Below are 20,048 nucleotides of genomic sequence, written 5' to 3' on the forward strand. Positions count from 1 at the left end.
TAAATTTGATTATTGATTATAAATTATTTGATTTTTTCAATTATCTTCTAATGAAAAGGATCTTTTCTAAAATTGTTGATTCCAATAAATTATAGAAAAAAATGACGAGAAGGAGAACCCAAGCCACTTCCAGATCCAAACGGAAGAACGAAGCAACTCGGAGTGATGATGAAGAAACTAATGACAATCACCATGATGATGAAATAAAACACATGGAGAAAAATTATTCAGAAAATTACATGATCATGGATCAAGATGAGGCAATAATTATTTCCAGTGATCATGATTCCACTCCATCTCGAAGGAGAAGCACACGACAAATTAAAAAAACAAAATTAGAGGATGAAACAGAAGAAATTATTGTAAAAAAGCAAGAAACATCTTCGGGAAAGAAAGGATCAAAATCTGGTTATGCGTATGTTTGTTTGAAATAATAATTCAATCATTCATTTTGAGATCCTTCCAATTTGGAATTTTGCAAAAACAACTTTTTGAATTTTCATAAATTATTGATTTAATGAAAACAGCAATCAGGTGGCGAGATTATTTTACAAAAATTCTGTTTTGAATAAGATCAACTTGGAGGTAAATAACACGAAACAATTCAAAGATGAAAATCCATTCATTCACTCGCATTCAATATTGTAGGACATATTTTCATATGATATTTATAAAATGTTAAGCGAAAAGAATCAAAAATATCTGACCCAGTTTTTGGTTCAGGATATTGATGTTGATGAACAAGGTTTTGCTAAACGAAAGATGTTTTTGGATCCTAATTTTAAAGCATCAATATCAGAGTTTGAGAGCTTGTTGTCAGAGGGATATTTGAATACCTCAAAAAAGTTCAAAGAGGTTATTGAAAACGTCATCGAGGTAAATCAAAAGAAAGGATACGTCGAAGAAGGAATGGAAAACTACTGGCTTTCAAATGCAGACAAAATTGAGACTTCGTGGGTTAAAAATTTGGAAGATTAAAGAGTGTTAGCGAGTCCTTTCCCAAATTTTTGAACTCTAGTTTAAAATTGAATCCTTTTACTTTTTCATGCTTTCAGTTGCTTTTCGAATCAGGTTCTCTGCTTTTGCTAGGGCACTTCGTGTTCCAATCAAGAAGATTTTTTGTTTTGGATCTCCCTTCTCTCCATTAATCAATTTCACTTGCTCGCATCCAGAATTGTTTCTAATACGACCTAATCCAGCATTATTAGCAAGTTTTCCTGCCTGTGACGATGGTAACTCAATAATTTTCTCTCGTAACAGCAATTCACTCACTTCCACTACTTCCTTGTATTGGCCTATAAGGATAAAAGCACCATCACCTGCTCCCATTGAAACAGTTGGAAATTGCATAATTAATTCAGCAATATTTCTGCCTTTGGTTCCAATTATTTTTCCCAAATAATATTTCGAGACGAAATGTTCTGATTCTTCAGAACTTAATGACACAAGTTTACAAAGTTGATCTCTGTCTTCATATTCAAAATTACATTCTCGATCAATCTTTAGAGGGAAGAAGAATAGTCTCATGTGTTGTTCCTTATGAGCATTATTTTCTGATTTGCTCTTGAAGAATGAATCTAGCGGCACATCGACATAGTAATATCCGTCATCCATTTTTCCATGTTCCATCAAATACTCTTTTATAAATTCAGGAATGTGTGGAAATTCAAAATCTCTTAAGCATCGATCATAGAGATGACTTCTTCTCACAATCGTTGTTGACAAGGATGAAGAATCCTTGGAGGGTTTGAATTTCTTATTAAAAACAAATAATCGTTGTGTTTCATAGAGGAATAACAAATGTTTCACATCCATTGAGGCACATTCAATTTGATCTTGGCTCAATGGTCGAGTCTTCCAATACAATTCTTGTTCAACAACGTTTTTCTGAATTTCATATTTAGATGAATAATCAATCATTGAAAAATCATGCAGCAATCTCACAAGTCCCTTAATTTTGAAAAAATTAGAAACTGGATAATGAGATGTCATCACAAATTGATCCGTTAAAGCGGAAGGATAGCCACCTGAGTTCTTTGTCGAAGGTGGAACTCCTGTATTGCTGCTTGTCTTGTCATCAATAGTACTAGTTGTACCAGTAGCGGTAGCATTAGTGGACGTGTCACTTCCTTCTGAAATAATAGAATTTGACATAATAGAATTTCTTCCTGTCGTTGATGATATTTGATTTTGAGACGATGTGTTGGGATATCCAGATACGATGCACCATCTTGTGTTGAAAACAATATCGAGAGGTAAATAATTATTGGACTTGTCGCTACTGTACTCGGTTGTTGTTGTTGGCTCAATATATTCAACACCTTTGGCAGCTTGCAAATATGGGCTCTTTGGAGAGGTTACTTCTTTCGAAACGTTTTTCTCGAGCTGTTTGATGTTTTTGCAGAGATTCTCCCAATTTGTGTTAATTTCGTGACAAGTCAATTCTTTGTTTTGCAAATACTGATTCATAGTTCCTGAAAGAATTTCTAAAAACAATTCAACATAATTGAGTCGAATGAGTGAATAAAATCGATCTGCGCTTGTTTGATTTTCTCGTTGTTGGATTTGAGAAACCATGACAGAAATAATCTTGTCAAATAATGTAGAGGTGTTGATAATTCCAAAATAATATAAATTAGAAATGAAGATAATGTTCAAGTAACCTGTCCTTTCAAACATGTTCAGAGATACCAAATCTCTAATCAATTGAGAACTCATTGGTAGTATAGATGCATTGTTGTTACTTTCTTTGCTTGAAGTTTCAGGATCAAAGTAATTGTTTTGAATGAATATCTCATATTGTGCTTTTGAAAGTGTAGCATTAAAACGTTCCAATGTTAGTTTCACAAGTTTGTTCTTAAACTTGCTGGTGAAATATTGTTTATCCTTTCCAGATGAAAAGAATGTCGTTTCGTGTAATTTCTTCATCACATCTCGACACACTTTTGCAGCCATGTGAGCATCTTTTCTGTCTTTAGATTTAAGAGAATGAGCTGCATGAACAATGGCATTAGACCAGGACTTGGCACATAGTTTGAGTAAATCTGATGAAATATCTGCGTGCTTGGAAGATATCTTTTTGATAAACTCTTCTAATTCGACAAAAGTAAACTCAAGAATAGTGATATAGGAAGCAGAATAGAAATTGTTGGTCATGGCCTCAAAGTAACAAAACCATTTCACAAAGTGGCTAATGTAATGAGATTCAATAATGCTAAGGTTTCTGCTATGTGTTTTTGGAATATTGTGAAGAATTTGACTTTGTTTGATGCAAATATCTGCTACCTGAGTATCCCATGTGAAATTCAAACGTGTGCCGTTCATTTGATAAAAGAGAACATCTTCATCTCTTCTTCCATCATGGATAATTTTCAATACTTTAGTAGATTCCAATAGATCACGTAAGTTTGTCTTTGCAAGAGTTTTTCCACCAATTTTAAAAACATCAATAATGTAAATATCAATTTTCTCCTTCTTGTTTAGCAAGGTAGCTTTTCTATTGACAAGTGACAGTTGAATAATACAGAGAGTGCCACTTTGCTTTTCCAAATCAGGAGATCCTTCACAATCTAATCCAACACAAGGAGTATTGGTATTGAAGAGACGAGTTTGTGAATAAATTTTCTTTGAATCATTTTCAGGTAAACTTTGAGATTGATCTAACAAATCCTGAATGACATCTCTCAATAATTCATTATATTTTTCGATGGAATCAATGAGGTGAATTTCATGACCAATAGAGAGAATATTTTCACAATGGCCTTCTTTGAATATTGATTCTACTGCGATCATGTCATCGTTGTGAATAATGTTGGTGGGTGAACTCGAGGAGGATGATATCATGTTTGATTCTCTTGAGATTTGTTAATGATTCTAGTATAACTATTTTTGATCTTTTTCATCATAATCTCGCGTGATGATGAACCAAATACTCGGATGATAATTCAATCAAAATAAATATCAACAACAACAACAACAATGGGTGAAACCAAGATCTTGGAATGATATTGTTGATCCACCTCCGATCTTGAGGATGAAATTTAATGATGACGGCAAAGGCTCTTCTCTTGTTATTTTTTTTATTTTTATTCTTAAGAAAGAGGATGATGATGATGGGAATTCTGCGAGTCGTCATCATGAAAGAACTGACTTCATGATTGAATTTGATTTCAAATCTGTCCATGCATGAGGACATGGTTTTTCCTTAATGACTCCACTCAGACAGTAACTGGTGCCAAATCACAAAATCACAGGTTCAAAGGCTTGAACTCTGAGGCTTGAACGAAATATTTATACAACGTTCAATATGATGGAAGGTAGAGTCTTGTTCACTACTTGTACTGCTGAGAAGTTCGTACTCTTTGCATCTTTGTTGAAATGACGTCTTTTGCAGAATAGTCAAATTCATTACTCAAATGGATATTTTAAACGACATTTTGGTGATTTCCATTTTCAATCAATTTCAAGTTCAAATAGTGGGTTATATGAATCACAAAGAACGGTAAAATAGTGTGTGAGGCCCAAATAGAGTCATCACAAGAGTTCTTGAATTTGATTAATTGAGACTAACATTCAAAACATCTTCGACTCATAGAACTCAACCTACGTTCAATGACAAGTGGTTGGACGAGTGTTATGGTTGAAACAACCCAAGTTGATGACAATGGATGCAACAATATTGGAATTGACATCATCCTCTCCAAAGAGATAAAGGAGTTGAGAAGTAGCACACGTCTACGTATGGATTTGACGCATCTCTGAACACAACACTGATATTTCCTTCTTTCATTTCATTAGACATCAAACATTCACACTTTGAAGTATCACTTTCCCATTCTGATTTTCAATGTCTTGCTTTGGTTTTCAATGACACATAAAAGACAATCGCAAATATTTCATGGAGTTCAATGAATATGTTAAGATTCCTCTCCAAACAGAACCTCACCATTTCTATTTGTAATCATGCTCATCAAACATCATGATTCGTTTTGGGAGATTAAACCTTGTTATGAAAAAATTTTTCATCTTCGGAGGAAGAATCTTGCATTGGGCGAGTTTGAGAATGATTGGTTCATGAATTCACTCATGATGATCAGCATCAAAAACAAGCGAATCTCATCGTTCAAGTCCCTCCATCTTCTTCTTACCTCTTGTGTCACTCATGTTTGCCCTTTCTGGTATTCTACTCCAAGAGTAGCATGAGTAAAGACTCTTTTGGATTCGACAAATGTCAACCACAAAAATCGCATAATCGCTCTTTTCATGTAAGAGTGTTCGAAGCCTTGTCTGCGTTTAAAGTACACTCTCAACGTGTGCAGGTGGCTCTCTCGCTTCAGCATCATCCAAATCCCAAATAAACACAAAAAAAACCAACACAACCAACAAACTCGCCAACAGTGCTGTTGATAGTCTCTATCCCTCCTGCTGCTGCTGCTTCTCACTCCCGACTCTCACCAAGCCTCTTTATTCCGAGACTCTCACCTGAGTGTTCTTCCCACAAGAAGCGAGAATTATATCATCAACAAAGCCTTTGTTGTTTCATTCCCACATTCCTATTGTACTTACTCATCATTGTACAATTTCATTAATCATCAATATCCCAAACAACACATCCATAGCCTTGTAATTTAAGGATCCATTCTCAACCTCATCTGAATTCATAATCACCACCTCCACCCAACATTCATCATCAAATTCATTACAAATGGTAGAAAAGAAGGCATCCAGTAGAAAGAACTCCAATGGCAGCTCACTCTTCACTGCAGAAGATGATCAAAAGTTAATCGAAGGATACAAGAAGTATGGCAATAATTGGAAGGATATCTCTAGAGAATATTTCAACGGTCGATTCAAGACCAATCAGCTTTTCCAACGATACAAGAGAGTACTCCTTGCTAAGGATAAGGAGTCCACATGGTCCAAGAACGAAGATATCGAACTCCTCTCCGTCTATCATCACTTTGATGGCTCTTGGATTCAAATGAGCAAAAAGTACTATAAGGACACCAGAACGGACAACCAACTCTCGAATCGATGGGCCTCACTGAAGAAGAGTTGCTGTCTCATTGACACCTTTGCCAAGTTGAAGCCAAATATTAAGAAGGATCTCTACACATTTTACAAGAATGCAAGAAAGACCAATGGCCCAGAAAGTATCAGAGACACGAACTTTTCTGAGATTGTCGAAATTCCAGACGATGCCTTCCCAAAGATTTACCTTGGTGAAGGAAGAAGAGTCCAAAAGGATACAAACTCAAAGAAGAGAAAGTCTGCTCCAAAGAGAGAATGCCCATCTGAAACCTCAACCAAGAAGAGAAAGACTTTTATTGTTGAGGATGACGAAGATGATTCCTCCTCTTCAGAAGAGGAAGATGAAGTCTCAGCCAACGAAGATATTGCCATGTTACCAAGAGCTACTCGAGGTCAACGAATCAACTATTCCAAGATGCTTAGTGACGATGTAGAAGATGACAGTACAACAAACGAAGATGACGAATACGTTCCAAAGGAAGAGTCTGATGAAGAAGAGGCTGTAGTTCCACCAATGCCCAATGTGCAACAACAACAACAACAACAAACCTCTTATTATCATCCACTCAGCCAGCTCTCCAAACAACAAGTTGAATGGTTGCAAGCTCAAAAGTGCCCATCGAAGAGATCTTCGTCCAGCACTGCTCCAGTTTTTATTACAAACAGTGTTGATCTTGCCTGTGATGAAGATATTGTTGCTCCACAACAACCACAACAGTTGTCGCAACAACAAATCTTTGTGCAACCACAAGCAATGCCTCAACAACTAATGATGGCAAAGATGGAAAAGCAAATCCAATACACTGTTGTCGACAACCGTGACTTCAATCTCAACTTCAACGAAGAAGAATGCTTGGAGATTGAACGATTCCTTGGTGCACCATACAGCAACTTTGAAACTGAAAGAAATTACTCGATGGAAGATATTTTGGCTCAAACAAGAATCATTAAGGAATTTCTTGAACAGTCGAAGACAAGCAAACCACAAGAAGAGAATCCATTCAATGCCCTAAATGACGATTTTTGTGCAGAAGCTTGCAACAATGACATGTTTGATTTCTCTACTTTCAACAGAGCTCCAAAATCACCATTGTTGTTCGATGACGATCTTGAGTTCTTGTAAGCTTGTTTACAGCAAGTTTACCTAATGATTCTTCAAACCTAACGTTTAAAGTTTTCCAACCACTCCCTAGACCTCCTTCCACCGTACACTAGAACTATGTACATAACAACAACATGCTCTAATTTATAAAACAAAAACTCTTACTCAAACACGTGTTGCTTCTGGTGTCGCTCTCTAGACTCTCTATTCCCACTTCAGCAAGCCTGCCACGGTATCCAAGCGTGCTCTTACTGTTTTAGGACGTACTCGAGGTTTGAGCTCTATATGATTGTCATTGAGGACCTTCCAGTACGTAGTTGTTGGAAGAAGATCTTTAGACAGTTCGGCCTGTATATGTTGTTGTATGGAGAATTTGAAATGTTGTGAATATTGTATGATGAAGATGCAACATTCATGACGGTGACATAATGTAAGATTGATGCGAAATGACAGAATGTATGAACGCGAAATCAACATGAATACAAAGTTGAAATGATTCAAAGATGGTTATTGTAAATCATGAAGAGCAATGAACAGATTCAATACCTACCTTCACATTCACCAGAGAGGATTGCTCAAAGGAGGACCTTAATGCCATTGAGCTTTGCTTTTTTCCAACCTTTCCAAAATCAGAGACCTTTTGTTGCTCCTCTTTCGAAAGAGCTAAGGGATCAAACGAGAGAATGCTCTTAACGTTTAGATCCTCATGTGCCGAATCACTACTATGGTCATTTTCTGTGGAGGTTCTTTCTCGGGTAGGGGTAACTAACCTTCTTCTATGAACCCCAGTTGTGTCTGGAGGGTCAGTTATAATATTTCTTGGTTGGTACACACTTGCAGATTGGGGTCTCTTTCGCATGAGCCTAGGGGGAGGAGTCTTACTTTCCTCGTTGCAGTGAGTACCACATCTTGCTTTCCTTCTCACCTCATTGACAATCTCTTTCGATGATTCATTGCTCACATTTGGTCGTTTCCGGGGCTTGTCCTTCTCTGGAGTGGCATTAAGGATAGTTTTTCGCCCTGCGCTGAAATTAGCCTTTGGTATTCCATTGATGATCGATCCACCAGGGAGCACGCTGCTCAGACTCAACTGAGCAGAGCTCTGATGACTCGTATTATTTCTCTGATGATTGTAGTGAGACATGGAGGAGGAAGACCTCACCGATGAAGCTGATTGAGGTCGACTCGTTGAGGATGAGATACGATTAGAGGAAGAGGAGCCAATGACGGAACTCCCAGGAGAAGAGGCAAGAGGACACATTTTTTATCGCGTTGTTGGTTGGTTGTATGGGTTTTGGTGATGATCGGGTTGTGTTCCAAGATGGGGTCTTTCGGTTTGTATTGAATGGATGGAGTTGGGGAGAGAGGATGGAATGAATATTAGTAAAATATGTATGATGGAGTTGTTGTTTATAAAGGGTTTATACAACAACTATTGAAAGGAGAGAGAAAAACAATTAAGGAAGAGAGGTGTTCAACTAATGATCGTAGTAGTAGCTTTTTGGTTTTGAAGGAGAGATGTGAGGAAGGTATGTTTATGATGTTCTTCCTCTCGTGGTTTCTGGCAGTTGTCCAACACAATTCATGCACGATTCAAAAGTTGGTGGTGAGGCAGCCAGCAACCACACACTCAGAGTACAAGGTCGAGTCTTTTTTTTCCTTTCTTTCGGAGAACCTCCATACACTCAAGTTGTTGTTTCAAGTTGTTTGTATTTCTGAACTCGATGTGCCAAGATTGGAATACAAATGGATCATGCCTATGCGTGTGGGTGTGTATGCTGAGGGTCATTTGTAGTACATCGTCGGATTCATTATGGGTGATGATCTTTTAACAACATGATGATGATGGGTAGAGACACTTGTAGAATGATGGAGGACGACAACTTTTTGGAATTAATTGTATTTGAGGTGGTTCTTTTTAACACTTGCGATCATTTGGAATACAATGTTGATGTGCTCGAGAGACGAATGCAATGAAAATGTGAATGTTATGGAACCTTCACGAAATAAGGAGAGCATTAGTTGTCTATTATACGATATTCAAAGGAGTCTCTTGTTACCGAATTCTTCCAATTTCTCTATTGGTGATGAAAACCGTTTTGTTACTCTTTTTCTAAAACCTCTCCTGTGAGGCATACAGTGGGAGTATTGACACCTATTCATCATAGTTGCTTGTATACTCCTTCTCAGCCAAAGGTTTCTAATCCAAGTGAATCCAATAATTGGAAAAGTTGAGTTGTGTGATCCTTCTTGTGGATCTTCTTTGCATTCCCGCCAATTTTTGTACACTTTCAATTTATCAAAATAAAAAATAGACAAATCACCCCAACAGCATATTGTATAACATCCTCCGTTTCAGAAAACTTCGGAATCAAATTTCTCTAAATTTTCAATACACCAAAACGAAAAACAAAATAACCACACTTTCATTCAAGATGAGTTCTCTGAGAAAAACAGATTATTTGAGAAAAGCCTCTCCAACAACATCGCTGCCCTCAAAAAGCAGTATCGGAAAGAGAATGAAATTGAGCGATGAGCAAAAACAAGAAATTAAAGAAGCTTTTGAATTATTTGATACAGATAAAGATGGATATTTGGACGCACATGAATTTAAAGTTGCCATGCGAGCTCTCGGTTTTGATATTAAAAAAGAAGAAGTACTGAGGTTAATGAGGGAAAATCTGGATGAAAGACCACTTGATGATTCTCATCCAATGATGATCAGATCCGATGCATTTCTGCAGGTGATGACAGAAAAGATTTTAGAACGAGATCCATTAGATGAAATTAAGAAAGCTTTTAAACTGTTTGACGAAGACGGAAATGGTAAAATTAGTTTGAAAAATTTAAAGAAAATTGCAAGAGAAATTGGAGAAAGCATGAGTGAAGAAGAATTACAAGCAATGATTGATGAGTTTGATCTCGATAGAGATGGCGAAATTAACGAAAACGAATTCATTGCCATCATGAGCAACAATGACGACTTGTAAATAGATGGAGCTTTACAATGAACACCTTTTCAATTTTGTTTCTAAATTCGGATTCTTGATCTCTTCGAACAACAAAAAATGCCTCAACAAACACTTAAGCACTTTATTGCTGATTTACGCGAATTTTTCACATCGACAAAAAACACTCAACCTCCCGAAAATATTCCTGAGCCACAACTAGATGAAGAAGATGGCTCGGAGATGAAACTTTCAAAATCTGCATACTTTTTTCAATTAACAAAAGTCTATGATGCAAAGATTGAATTCTGGTTGGCCAAAATGAGAAAGTTTTCGTATGCCTTTCTCTTGTTGGCAATCATTCATCTTTGTAAGATTGTATTTTCGGATAGCATTGATGCAGAAAATTCTCGATGGAGTGATTTGATGGAAGTGAATCGGGCTCAATCATTCGTACTTTCGAATTATCCTCTTGTTGGCTCGATATTGGATTTGATATTTGTGAAGGGTCTCATTATTATCATGTCATTCACTTTATGTTATCAATACTACAGCAAAACAAATACAGAAAATATGAGACGATTGAATGTGATTTATTATGCCACAAATGTAGACATATTCTTTTTCATGTTGCATATGGTGTTCTTTGTGTGGGCTGAATATGGAAGAAGCTTCGAATCTCCACTTCCAATGCTGTCGAATCCGTTATTTAACACTGTACTGTACATAGGATGGGTTCTTACTATATTACTCTATGTAAGTGGAAATTTCAAATTATCATTTTCAACATTAATTGTTAATTTGACCAATCCATTCTGTCGCAATATGTGTGGAATGCAATCGTTATCTGCTTCGCATTAGACTTGTTTTTGTCACGCAGCTAAAGAACTCTCTCTGAACATCCTCATTAAAACAGAACTCATTCCGCAAACTGAGGAAGATCAACACAACAAGGATGTGCTTTAACATCTTTCGAAAGATGAAACTCTGAATATCCAATCAAAAGAAGGTCGTAGAAATTCGATCTCGATCAAAAATAAATGCATCAAAAATTTACAAAACTAATGTATTGATCTTTGAGAAATCACAATTTTACAAAAAGCTGGTGTCTCTGTCGTTAACAATCTCATTATTAATTTTTACAATAAAGGTGTCTGATAATAAATAGAAAATAAAAAAGAATTGAGGACAATGCTGTGTTAGTGTCTCAAAAACCTCAACTGTGATGCATAAAATAATGTAGGTAAGATATTAGTTTTGAGTTGCCTCTATCAAGTCTTTTTCGCTGTTGCCACTTTGATTACTTGCAAGACTGGTTCTGCTAGATCCGGTCTTTCTGAGTGCTCGTTCTCTTCTTTGCTTGTTCTCTAGTTCTTCTTTCTTTGTTTGAGCTAATTCCAAATTTCCATTTCGAAGAGCAACAGCATCCTCTCGGAAACGAGCATCTGATGGAAGAGGGTCATCAGAGGGTTTAGCATATCTTGGAACTTCCTTCGAAATATTGAAAATTTCCTTGCGAGTAACCTCTGCCTTTTCCTTGTCTTTCATTGAAGCCAAAGTATCGACGGTTTGTCCAGGATAGTAGTGAACAATACCCAACCAACTTCCTTCAATCACACCAATCACATTGCCATCTTTTTTAACTTCACCTCTCAAGAAATCAACAGGAGTCTTTTGACTACTGAAAAAGGATCCAATGAAACTCTTTTGGTCTGGATTAAAGATCACTTCACACTCAAGATTATTCTTGTTTTCTGTGAAAGCCATTTTGTCATAATATTCTAGAACTCGTTCTCCCCAACAAATACCTTTTAGCCACAAGAATGGTTGTGAGTAATGAATGGTTGCTCCGTCCGATTCAAAATCAATATAAGTTGGACCCACTTGACCACCTTTCAAGGCATTTCCTCGGATACTTGCGAGGTAGCCACAGTATCCGTGCAATCTGAAATTATGACCTTGTGCTTCGTAGGCAGAGATAGGAGGGTGATGGGATGTTTGTTCGATAAAGAGTTGAATATCCTTGTTGGGATCATTCTCATGAAGAAAAGTAGCTTCAAATGTTTCTCCGAGAATCGGATTGAATGGTTTCTTCTGTACACACATTTGATGTAATCCAGCAATACCAAAAGCAATCACTTGAATAAATCTTTCGACTGGATCCTTCTCATCAGCAGCCTTGGTTAATAATTTATGGAATGCCCACAAATCTGGCAAACGTTGTAAAAAGCTTCGTCCTTCGAAAATATATACAGGCAAAGAAACCGACACTAAATCTTTTCCTTCAAGAAGAGCACCTCCCAACTTTTTGACCATATCCCAAATTCCTTTCCGTTGTTCTTTAATTTCTTCTTCATTGGTAAACAAATATCCACCTCCACTCGCACAAGCCAATGAACGTCCATCCTTTCCCACATCATTCAACACAATACAAGCACCGAAATAGGTCTCTCCTAATTGCCTTCCGGTTGGAGAGGAAGACGCGTCGGTGATGTTCTTGGATAAACGTTTAGAATTTCGTTTGGAAGATGAACTCATTTTTTGCGAATGAACAATTGCGGAGGAGCAAAAATGTTGTGATGGATAATACATCCTGCTTGTGGTTGATGATGAGGATGATGAGGATGATGAGGATGCACACACACGTACGTGATGAATTCATATTATACAATACAACAACAATAACAACCACACACATGTACTCTTCTGGATCCATTCTGTTCAGCTACCCTTTTGGTTCGACTCTTGGAAGAGAGTGCGAGAGGATTCGATTTAGAAAGAACTCAGAGAGGAAAAGGTGACAATTTTAGATACGAGAGAGGTTCAAAGTCAAGAATATGTATGAACGGATACAACGTGTGTAGATGAACAACCTTACTGATAATCAAAGGTTTCAAAGTCGTACGTGTGTTTACAGTAAAACAATCCACCTCCATTAATTTTAGCTTTCAACTCTCAAGTTGAATCAGTTTTTCTTATTGATCCTCTGAAAGCCATCAACTAATTAAATGAATTTTTCAGATAAAAAATATTTGAAAATCTTCATCATCGGCGAAGAGTAATTTTTTATATCTCACCATCATCATGGAAGAACTCATTGAGAATTCACCAGCAGTCATTGATACCGAAGGAAACAAGGAATTACTCACAACTACTCCACCATTAAACGTTATTTTCCTTGGACATGTGGATGCTGGTAAAAGCACGCTCTCTGGCCGTATTCTTTTGGATACCGGTATGATTGATGAAAGAGTGATTGAAAAGTTTAAAATTGAAGCAAAAGAAAACAACAGAGAGTCATGGTATATTGCCTATATTATGGATTGTAGCGAAGATGAAAAGGAGAGAGGTAAGACCATTGAAGTCGGACGAGCACACTTTGAAACTCAAAAGAAACGTTACACAATTCTCGATGCTCCGGGACACAAGGCTTACGTTCCAAACATGATTGCCGCTACTACACAAGCCGATGTTGGTATTTTGGTTATTTCGGCAAGAAAGGGAGAATTTGAAGCAGGTCTCGATAGAGGTGGACAAACATTGGAACACACAGTTTTGGCTAAAACTTTGGGTGTGGACCAATTAATTGTTGTTGTCAACAAAATGGCTGATCCAACCGTTGACAGAGATAAAGCAAGATATGATGAAATTGTTTCAAAGGTCAGCAATACTTTGAAGAGCATAGGATGGAATTTAAAGACCCAAGTTCAATTCATTCCAATTGACGCTCTCAGTGGAGGGAATATTAAGACAAGAAATCTTGACTGCCCTTGGTACACTGGTCCATCATTGATTGAGGCTTTGGATGAGATCAAATTCACAGTTACTCACGATAGTAGTGCTCCATTGCGATTACCAATTATTGACAGATACAGAGACAAGGGATGCACAGTCGCTTTGGGTAAAGTGCTGAGCGGTCAAATTAAAATTGGTCAAAAGGTTGTAGTCATGCCAAATAGAGCTGTATGTGAAGTTGTGGCTTTGAAGAGTCACGAAATCAATATTCATGGTGGAGTGGTTGAGGCTGGTGAAAATGTTGAGCTGTACTTGAAGGGTGACGACGAAAATATTTCAGCTGGTCACGTTGTTTGTGATCCTGATCATTTGTTAGAACCTGTTCAAGAATTTATTGGTCAAATTCATATTTTGGATAGCTCAGAACATGTCGATGTTATTTGTTCTGGCTTTACTACCAATGCTCACTTCCACACTGTCATGGAAACTATTCAAATTACAAAACTCTTAAGCAAACTCGACAAGAAGACTGGGAAACCATTGCCACAAGTACCAAAATTCATTCAAAATAAGGATACTGCAGAGGCTGTTTTTAGACTTGAAAGACCAGTTTGCATTGAGAAGTTTGAAACTTTGAACTCTATGGGAAGATTTGTTTTACGTTCAGATAGAACTATTGGTGTTGGACGAGTTAAGAAGGTGAAACCTTTGAATAAGTAAGAGCCATGTTTTCAGGAAAAGTTAATTAATGTGATGAACAAACAGGAAGATTTTGTATTCCTCATCATTACACAAACTGCTACATGTATTGTGCAAGCACAAGTGTTCTAAATGTTCATAAATTGATAAATTAATTTTAATAATCAAGAATGTTGAAGAAAGGAAACCATGCTATATAGCATCACCTCCTTTTAAATAAAAGGTTATTTCCTCAATCATTTGTGACATTTGACGCTTTGCAAGATTCAGTGCGAAACAAGTATATTTCATCCATCATCAACTACATCTTCACACAAAAAAAACGAGTTGACACCAAGCAATAATCATCACTTAGTTGTGGTTTGTTATTGCTCTCCTCCAATTACAACAAACTCGTCATCATTGGTCACCTCGAGAGTTGAAACCACTGTGAATTTCCTTGACACTTTTTGTCGTTGCCATTCTCACAAGCACACATTCCAAATTGACAATTTCACATTCGTTTCTCATTCGCTCTCAACATCTATCTCAGACCCCAACAAAATGGATCAAATTGATTTTGTCCCATCCAAAGAGGCCATCTCCACACAAATCAAAAACTTTCAATCAGATTCCACTCTTCAATGGCTCTTCTTTGCGTATCAAGAATTGGATGCTTCCAACAACAATAACAACAAATCCAAAGGAGTTTCTAACAAGATTGAAATTGCTCGCATTGGCCAAGAACCTCTCGATAAAACTCAACTCGAACAACTTCGGGATTCAAGCAATAACTCCTCTTCTCAAGAATCCATCACTGGTTATTTGACCCCATTCAGTTTCAATTACTTTATTGTTCGAATTGATGCCAATCGTTATATTTTCATCAATTGGATCGGAACCAAAACTAAAACTCTCATGAAAACTCGTGCCATGACTCATCGAATGGAAATCAAATCGTTGGCAGAAAAGTTACTTTCCATGAATTTTGTATTTGATCATAATGGTGTCGATGAGTTTGACAAGTTGTTGCGTATTGTGGAAGAATCTCAAAAGTTTGAATTTGAAAATATGAAAGACAAGACGACCACTAGTGGTGCCACCATTCACTCGTCGACATCTCCACGTTCTTCTATGAACCATTCTATCCACACGAATAATAACAGTAGTGACAATCACAACAACAACAGCTCTACCTCTTCACAGAGCGGAGCAGCACAAAAATCTTCCACTCTCATGAGTCGTTACAATCCTTCTTCTTCCTCAAATGAAGAAACTCTTTCACACAATCGAAGACATCAACGTACCAGCAGCAAGCCACCAAAACTCGGACTCGCTGCCATCATGAGACAAGTGTTAAAAATCGATGAGAATAGCATTCAACCCTTGTTGAAATCTCGTTCCTTCGCTTGGCTCTTGTTGGGATATAATTCCGATGGTTTGTGTCAAATTGAAGGACAAGGTCAAGAACAAAATGTTTTTCCACCTGCATTGTTTGATGCTCTCAAAGAAGATGACATGCAATACATTATTTTGAAATGGGTTTTGACAAATACTGGATATGGAGGAGATGTTGAAAAGACCTACTTTTTGTCGTTTGTTGGAAGTGCTGTCAACTCGGTTCGTCGTGGTAAAGTGAATCAACACAAACAAGAGGTTTATGATTTCATTAACAAACATTTCCAATTGGGTGGTGAAGTCACAATTACCAATGAAGATGAATTAACTGTAGATTATATTCAAAATTTAATGTTGGGTAACAGAAGTGCAGTTCCTGTTGCTGTGACTGATTGGGGTACTCCAAAATATGTTCCTCCTCCATCCGAAGCAATTCACACCGAAATTCCATTAATGAAATCTCCAAGAAGTGATCCATTAAGATCTCCAAGAAAGGAATCTCTCAAATCTCCAAGAAAGAGTTCATTGAAATCAAAGGAAACCTCTGCATCGCCATCAACAACCTCATCAACATCAGAATCTTCAGGCTCCTCCTCTGCTCCATTACCAAGAAAGGGAAGTGAAATTTTGAGTAAGATTAAACTCGGTTATAAGGAAGGAAAATTGAGAGGAATTAAAACTAGAACTCCAGAAGATGAACAATCTCCAACAGCGTTGACAACCACCAATGCTTCTCAAACAAATCATGGTGATAGCATTGCATCTCCAAAAACTGATTCCCCAAACAGTGCAAGAAAGAGAAAATCCATTCTCAGAGGAGGTGTTCATAATTTTTCGATGGAAAATATGGACAAGCTCACAAGAAATTTACTTAAAAAGAAAGATACCAAGAGAGTGACTGCTTTGGTCTATGGACAAAATTCAATTCGAATTGAAGATGAAGAAAAAGCAATTGATCGATTGTATGACTTGAAGGATCCACTTCAATTGGAAACCATGTGGGTTCTTTTCAGTTATCCTAATGAGAAATCACTCAATATATTAACCGTTCTAGATAGTGGATCCAAACCACTCCCTAACGATGATGCAACCATGGAAAAGCATTTACAGGATGATGCCGTCAAGTACTTTGTTCACAAATACTACGTCGAAAGAAATTCTAGAATTGAAGCGAAATTTAGAATTGTCATTTGGAGAGGAAAAGGAGTGAGATCCTATTTCAAGGCCATTTGTACCAATCATGCGATGAAACTCTCCTCTTCCATTAGTGCTGTCATTCCCAATGTAGATCCTGAGCCACTTGTTTTCACAGACATCTCATCCGTCAAAGAAGCTAAAATTGCACTCGAAAGTGCTGGTACATCTCTCGAACCACAAGTGGCTGTCAAGAAATTACAAGAAAAGTTTGCACAAGCAGCTGAACGTGAACGTGAGAAGGCTTCAGCCAATTCACCTTCGAATCGAAATGCAGCAAGAAGAGTTTCCATGAAAAAGGCAGGTTATGATTCTGGAATTGGTGGTGGCTTAAAGGTTCTCAACGAAGATGCTTTGATCGAGAGCATGAAAGAATTACAAAGTGATTCGAATGACATTTCATGGGTCATGATTTCTTACAAGGACTCAAAGACGTTACAATTGGAAGATAAGGGAACTGGTACTGCTGAATCTTTCAAATCGAAATTGACCGATGATAAGGTCTTTTACATTTTATACAAACAATTTTTGGAAGAATTGGGAGGAGCTCCCAAAGCAATTCTTATTGCTTGGGTTGGTCAAGATGTGAAACCAATGGCTAAAGCATCCACAACTCCTCATCGTATTGCTCTCTTCAAATATTGCGTACGTCACGTCTCATTGTCAAGTGAATATCAACCTATTAGTATTGATGAATTAGATAATGATTCCATTTTTGGTAAAGTTTCTGGTGGCGGTTCAAAAGGATCCACCAGTGGTGCTGGTGTAATTTCCAAGTCCTTTGGTGGTAAGAGTCAATCTTTGACCCTAGTTAATGAGGCCTCTATTATGGAAGCTATTCAAGATTTGAAGGATGACCATACTCCAACCAATTGGATCAAACTTGGTTACAATGGATCTAATTCTCTTCAATTTGAAGAAAAAGGTACAGGAGGTTTGGATGAATTCCAACATCATTTATCGGATGATGCTGTGAGTTATGTCTTGTACAAGACCTATGTCGAACATAGTCCAAAAATAGCACTCATTACTTGGGTGGGTACTGGAGTCACTGCTGGAACTGCAAAAGCAAGAGCAACCACTCATCAATTGGAATTGGAAGCAATCACAAAGAAGGTGACACCTGTGGCTGCATTGTATCAAGCTCTCGAGAGAGAAGAACTTAAGGAAGAATTGATTCATAAGAAAGTTGCTGGTTCTGCCATTATTTCAGCTCCAACTGCTGTCTCTAAAGGTAACTTTGGAGGAAGAGATTCTAATTTGAAGTTTGATGATGATCATGCAGTTCTTGAAGCATTTAAGGAATTGAGAGGAAATAGTGGTATTCGATGGCTCCTGTTTGAATATGTTCCTGGAAATCAATATACAGTGAGTGTGACACAAAAAGGAAAAGGAGGTGTCAGGAACTTTAAACAATATCTTACCAATGACATTGTTTGTTATGTGGTCATGCGTTTGACATTTATGGAATATTCTGACATTGCAAAGGCCATTGTTGTGACATGGGTTGGTGAAAATGCACCAAGTTTCCAAAAAGCACTCTCTGGTGGTCACAGAATTAATTTATACGAATTCACAAGAAAACAAATCTCAGTCGGTGGTGAATATCAACCTGAAAGCTCTGAATCATTAAGCGATGAAGATTTACTTTCTAAAATTACAGGAACAAAGAATGACAATGCAGGAGATGCTTTGGAAGAAAAGATTCAACAACAAAGAACCTTTGAAAGAGAACGTATAGTTCAAGTTCAACCTACGATTGAAGTGAAAGATGCCAAACAATACATTGGTGAATATAAAGACATTGAATTCAATGGAAAAGAGGAAATCAAACAGGCACTTGCAAACTTGGCTGAAAAGTGTCGAAATGAACAACACGATAAGGCACTCGAGAATGCAAGTGTGAATTATATCAAGATGAAACTCACTGGAAAGGAGCTTCGTGACGTCGTGATTGAAGAATCTGGAGATAATGGTCTTACAGATGAATGGAGAGAACGACATTTAAGTCCTAATGAATGTCTCTTGTTTGTGTTTGGACTTTTCACATCTGAAGGAGGTTATGGAATGATGACAAAATTTGTTTTTGTTCAATGGATTGGTCATGACGTGAAACATTTATTGAAGGCCAAGGCAAGTGAAATTAGACAATCGATTTACAATTTCATTCATAAGGAATTGTACATGTCTGGTGAAATTCAAGGATGTACCAAACCAGAACATGTCACATTGAAACTTGTGATGGAAAAGATTACAGGATCGAACGTTCGTGGTAGTGAAATGAAATTAGAAAAGAAGGATAAAAAGTTTCAAGGCCTCGGTAAAGAAAAGAAGAGCAAATTATCTGTCAAGGATCAAGACAAATTGATGCATCTTGTGGAAGATATGATTTTACAAGATTATCTCGAAAAGAAGGATGAGAAGAAGGATGAAGACGAAGAAAATGAAGAATGGAAAAACCATAAGAGAATTTCTGAAGGAAAACTTGATTGGATTCTTATGAGCTATGTCAAAGATTCAATTGATGAAATTGAAGTGACAGCTTATGGAGAAGGAGATGTTCATAACTTTAAGAGCTATTTGAAACCAAACTCTGTGAACTTTGCAATTATTAGAGTTTTCCATGCTCAAGGATATGCGAAAGACATTTCCATGCTCACTGACAATCGAATCAATTTGGCAAAGCCATACTTTACTTTGATTTATTGGAAGGGTGAAAATGTTCAAGTGTTGGAAAAGGCATTGACATCCCATCACTTTAATTCATTCCACAAATTGATGACTCAGAAATTCATGAGAATGAAGTCATCCTTACAAGGTTCAACTTATCAAGCTGAACATGAACATGAGTTGGATATGGACAGAATTAAGAAGCTCATGAGATTGTATGATTAATTTCTGCTCGAACTAGTTTTACAATTCACTAAAATAATTCAATTACAACAATTCATTCCAATAATTTT

General features: G+C 37.1%; 9 protein-coding genes across 9 annotated transcripts; 6 read left to right on the top strand and 3 right to left on the bottom strand.

The window, feature by feature from the left end:
* Window positions 1–101: 101 nt before the first annotated feature.
* Window positions 102–978, top strand: FDP41_010303 (uncharacterized protein; the record flags this gene model as incomplete). The annotated part of the gene is made up of 3 exons (XM_044700587.1): window positions 102–415; window positions 528–585; window positions 649–978. 3 exons carry the CDS (start codon window positions 102–104, stop codon window positions 976–978), a joined length of 702 nt encoding a protein of 233 aa, XP_044567951.1.
* Window positions 979–1,035: 57 nt separating this feature from the next.
* Window positions 1,036–3,843, bottom strand: FDP41_010304 (uncharacterized protein; the record flags this gene model as incomplete). The annotated part of the gene is made up of 1 exon (XM_044700588.1): window positions 1,036–3,843. The coding sequence occupies one exon, from the start codon at window positions 3,841–3,843 to the stop codon at window positions 1,036–1,038; it is 2,808 nt and encodes a 935-aa protein (XP_044567952.1).
* A 1,861-nt stretch (window positions 3,844–5,704) lies between these two features.
* FDP41_010305 (uncharacterized protein) lies at window positions 5,705–7,153 on the top strand (the record flags this gene model as incomplete). Its single annotated transcript, XM_044700589.1, has 1 exon — window positions 5,705–7,153. The coding sequence occupies one exon, from the start codon at window positions 5,705–5,707 to the stop codon at window positions 7,151–7,153; it is 1,449 nt and encodes a 482-aa protein (XP_044567953.1).
* A 496-nt stretch (window positions 7,154–7,649) lies between these two features.
* FDP41_010306 (uncharacterized protein) lies at window positions 7,650–8,393 on the bottom strand (the record flags this gene model as incomplete). The annotated part of the gene is made up of 1 exon (XM_044700590.1): window positions 7,650–8,393. One exon carries the CDS (start codon window positions 8,391–8,393, stop codon window positions 7,650–7,652), a length of 744 nt encoding a protein of 247 aa, XP_044567954.1.
* Window positions 8,394–9,567: 1,174 nt separating this feature from the next.
* On the top strand, window positions 9,568–10,122 carry FDP41_010307 (uncharacterized protein; the record flags this gene model as incomplete). The annotated part of the gene is made up of 1 exon (XM_044700591.1): window positions 9,568–10,122. The coding sequence occupies one exon, from the start codon at window positions 9,568–9,570 to the stop codon at window positions 10,120–10,122; it is 555 nt and encodes a 184-aa protein (XP_044567955.1).
* Window positions 10,123–10,200: 78 nt separating this feature from the next.
* Window positions 10,201–11,046, top strand: FDP41_010308 (uncharacterized protein; the record flags this gene model as incomplete). The annotated part of the gene is made up of 2 exons (XM_044700592.1): window positions 10,201–10,836; window positions 10,942–11,046. 2 exons carry the CDS (start codon window positions 10,201–10,203, stop codon window positions 11,044–11,046), a joined length of 741 nt encoding a protein of 246 aa, XP_044567956.1.
* Window positions 11,047–11,331: 285 nt separating this feature from the next.
* FDP41_010309 (uncharacterized protein) lies at window positions 11,332–12,618 on the bottom strand (the record flags this gene model as incomplete). Its single annotated transcript, XM_044700593.1, has 1 exon — window positions 11,332–12,618. The coding sequence occupies one exon, from the start codon at window positions 12,616–12,618 to the stop codon at window positions 11,332–11,334; it is 1,287 nt and encodes a 428-aa protein (XP_044567957.1).
* A 546-nt stretch (window positions 12,619–13,164) lies between these two features.
* FDP41_010310 (uncharacterized protein) lies at window positions 13,165–14,535 on the top strand (the record flags this gene model as incomplete). Its single annotated transcript, XM_044700595.1, has 1 exon — window positions 13,165–14,535. The coding sequence occupies one exon, from the start codon at window positions 13,165–13,167 to the stop codon at window positions 14,533–14,535; it is 1,371 nt and encodes a 456-aa protein (XP_044567958.1).
* Window positions 14,536–15,057: 522 nt separating this feature from the next.
* FDP41_010311 (uncharacterized protein) lies at window positions 15,058–19,980 on the top strand (the record flags this gene model as incomplete). Its single annotated transcript, XM_044700596.1, has 1 exon — window positions 15,058–19,980. The coding sequence occupies one exon, from the start codon at window positions 15,058–15,060 to the stop codon at window positions 19,978–19,980; it is 4,923 nt and encodes a 1,640-aa protein (XP_044567959.1).
* Between the last annotated feature and the right edge of the window lie 68 nt (window positions 19,981–20,048).

The sequence above is a fragment of the Naegleria fowleri genome (genome assembly GCF_008403515.1).
Source record: "Naegleria fowleri strain ATCC 30894 chromosome Unknown tig6, whole genome shotgun sequence".
In the NCBI taxonomy this organism is placed as follows: Eukaryota; Heterolobosea; class Eutetramitea; order Acrasida; family Naegleriidae; genus Naegleria; species Naegleria fowleri.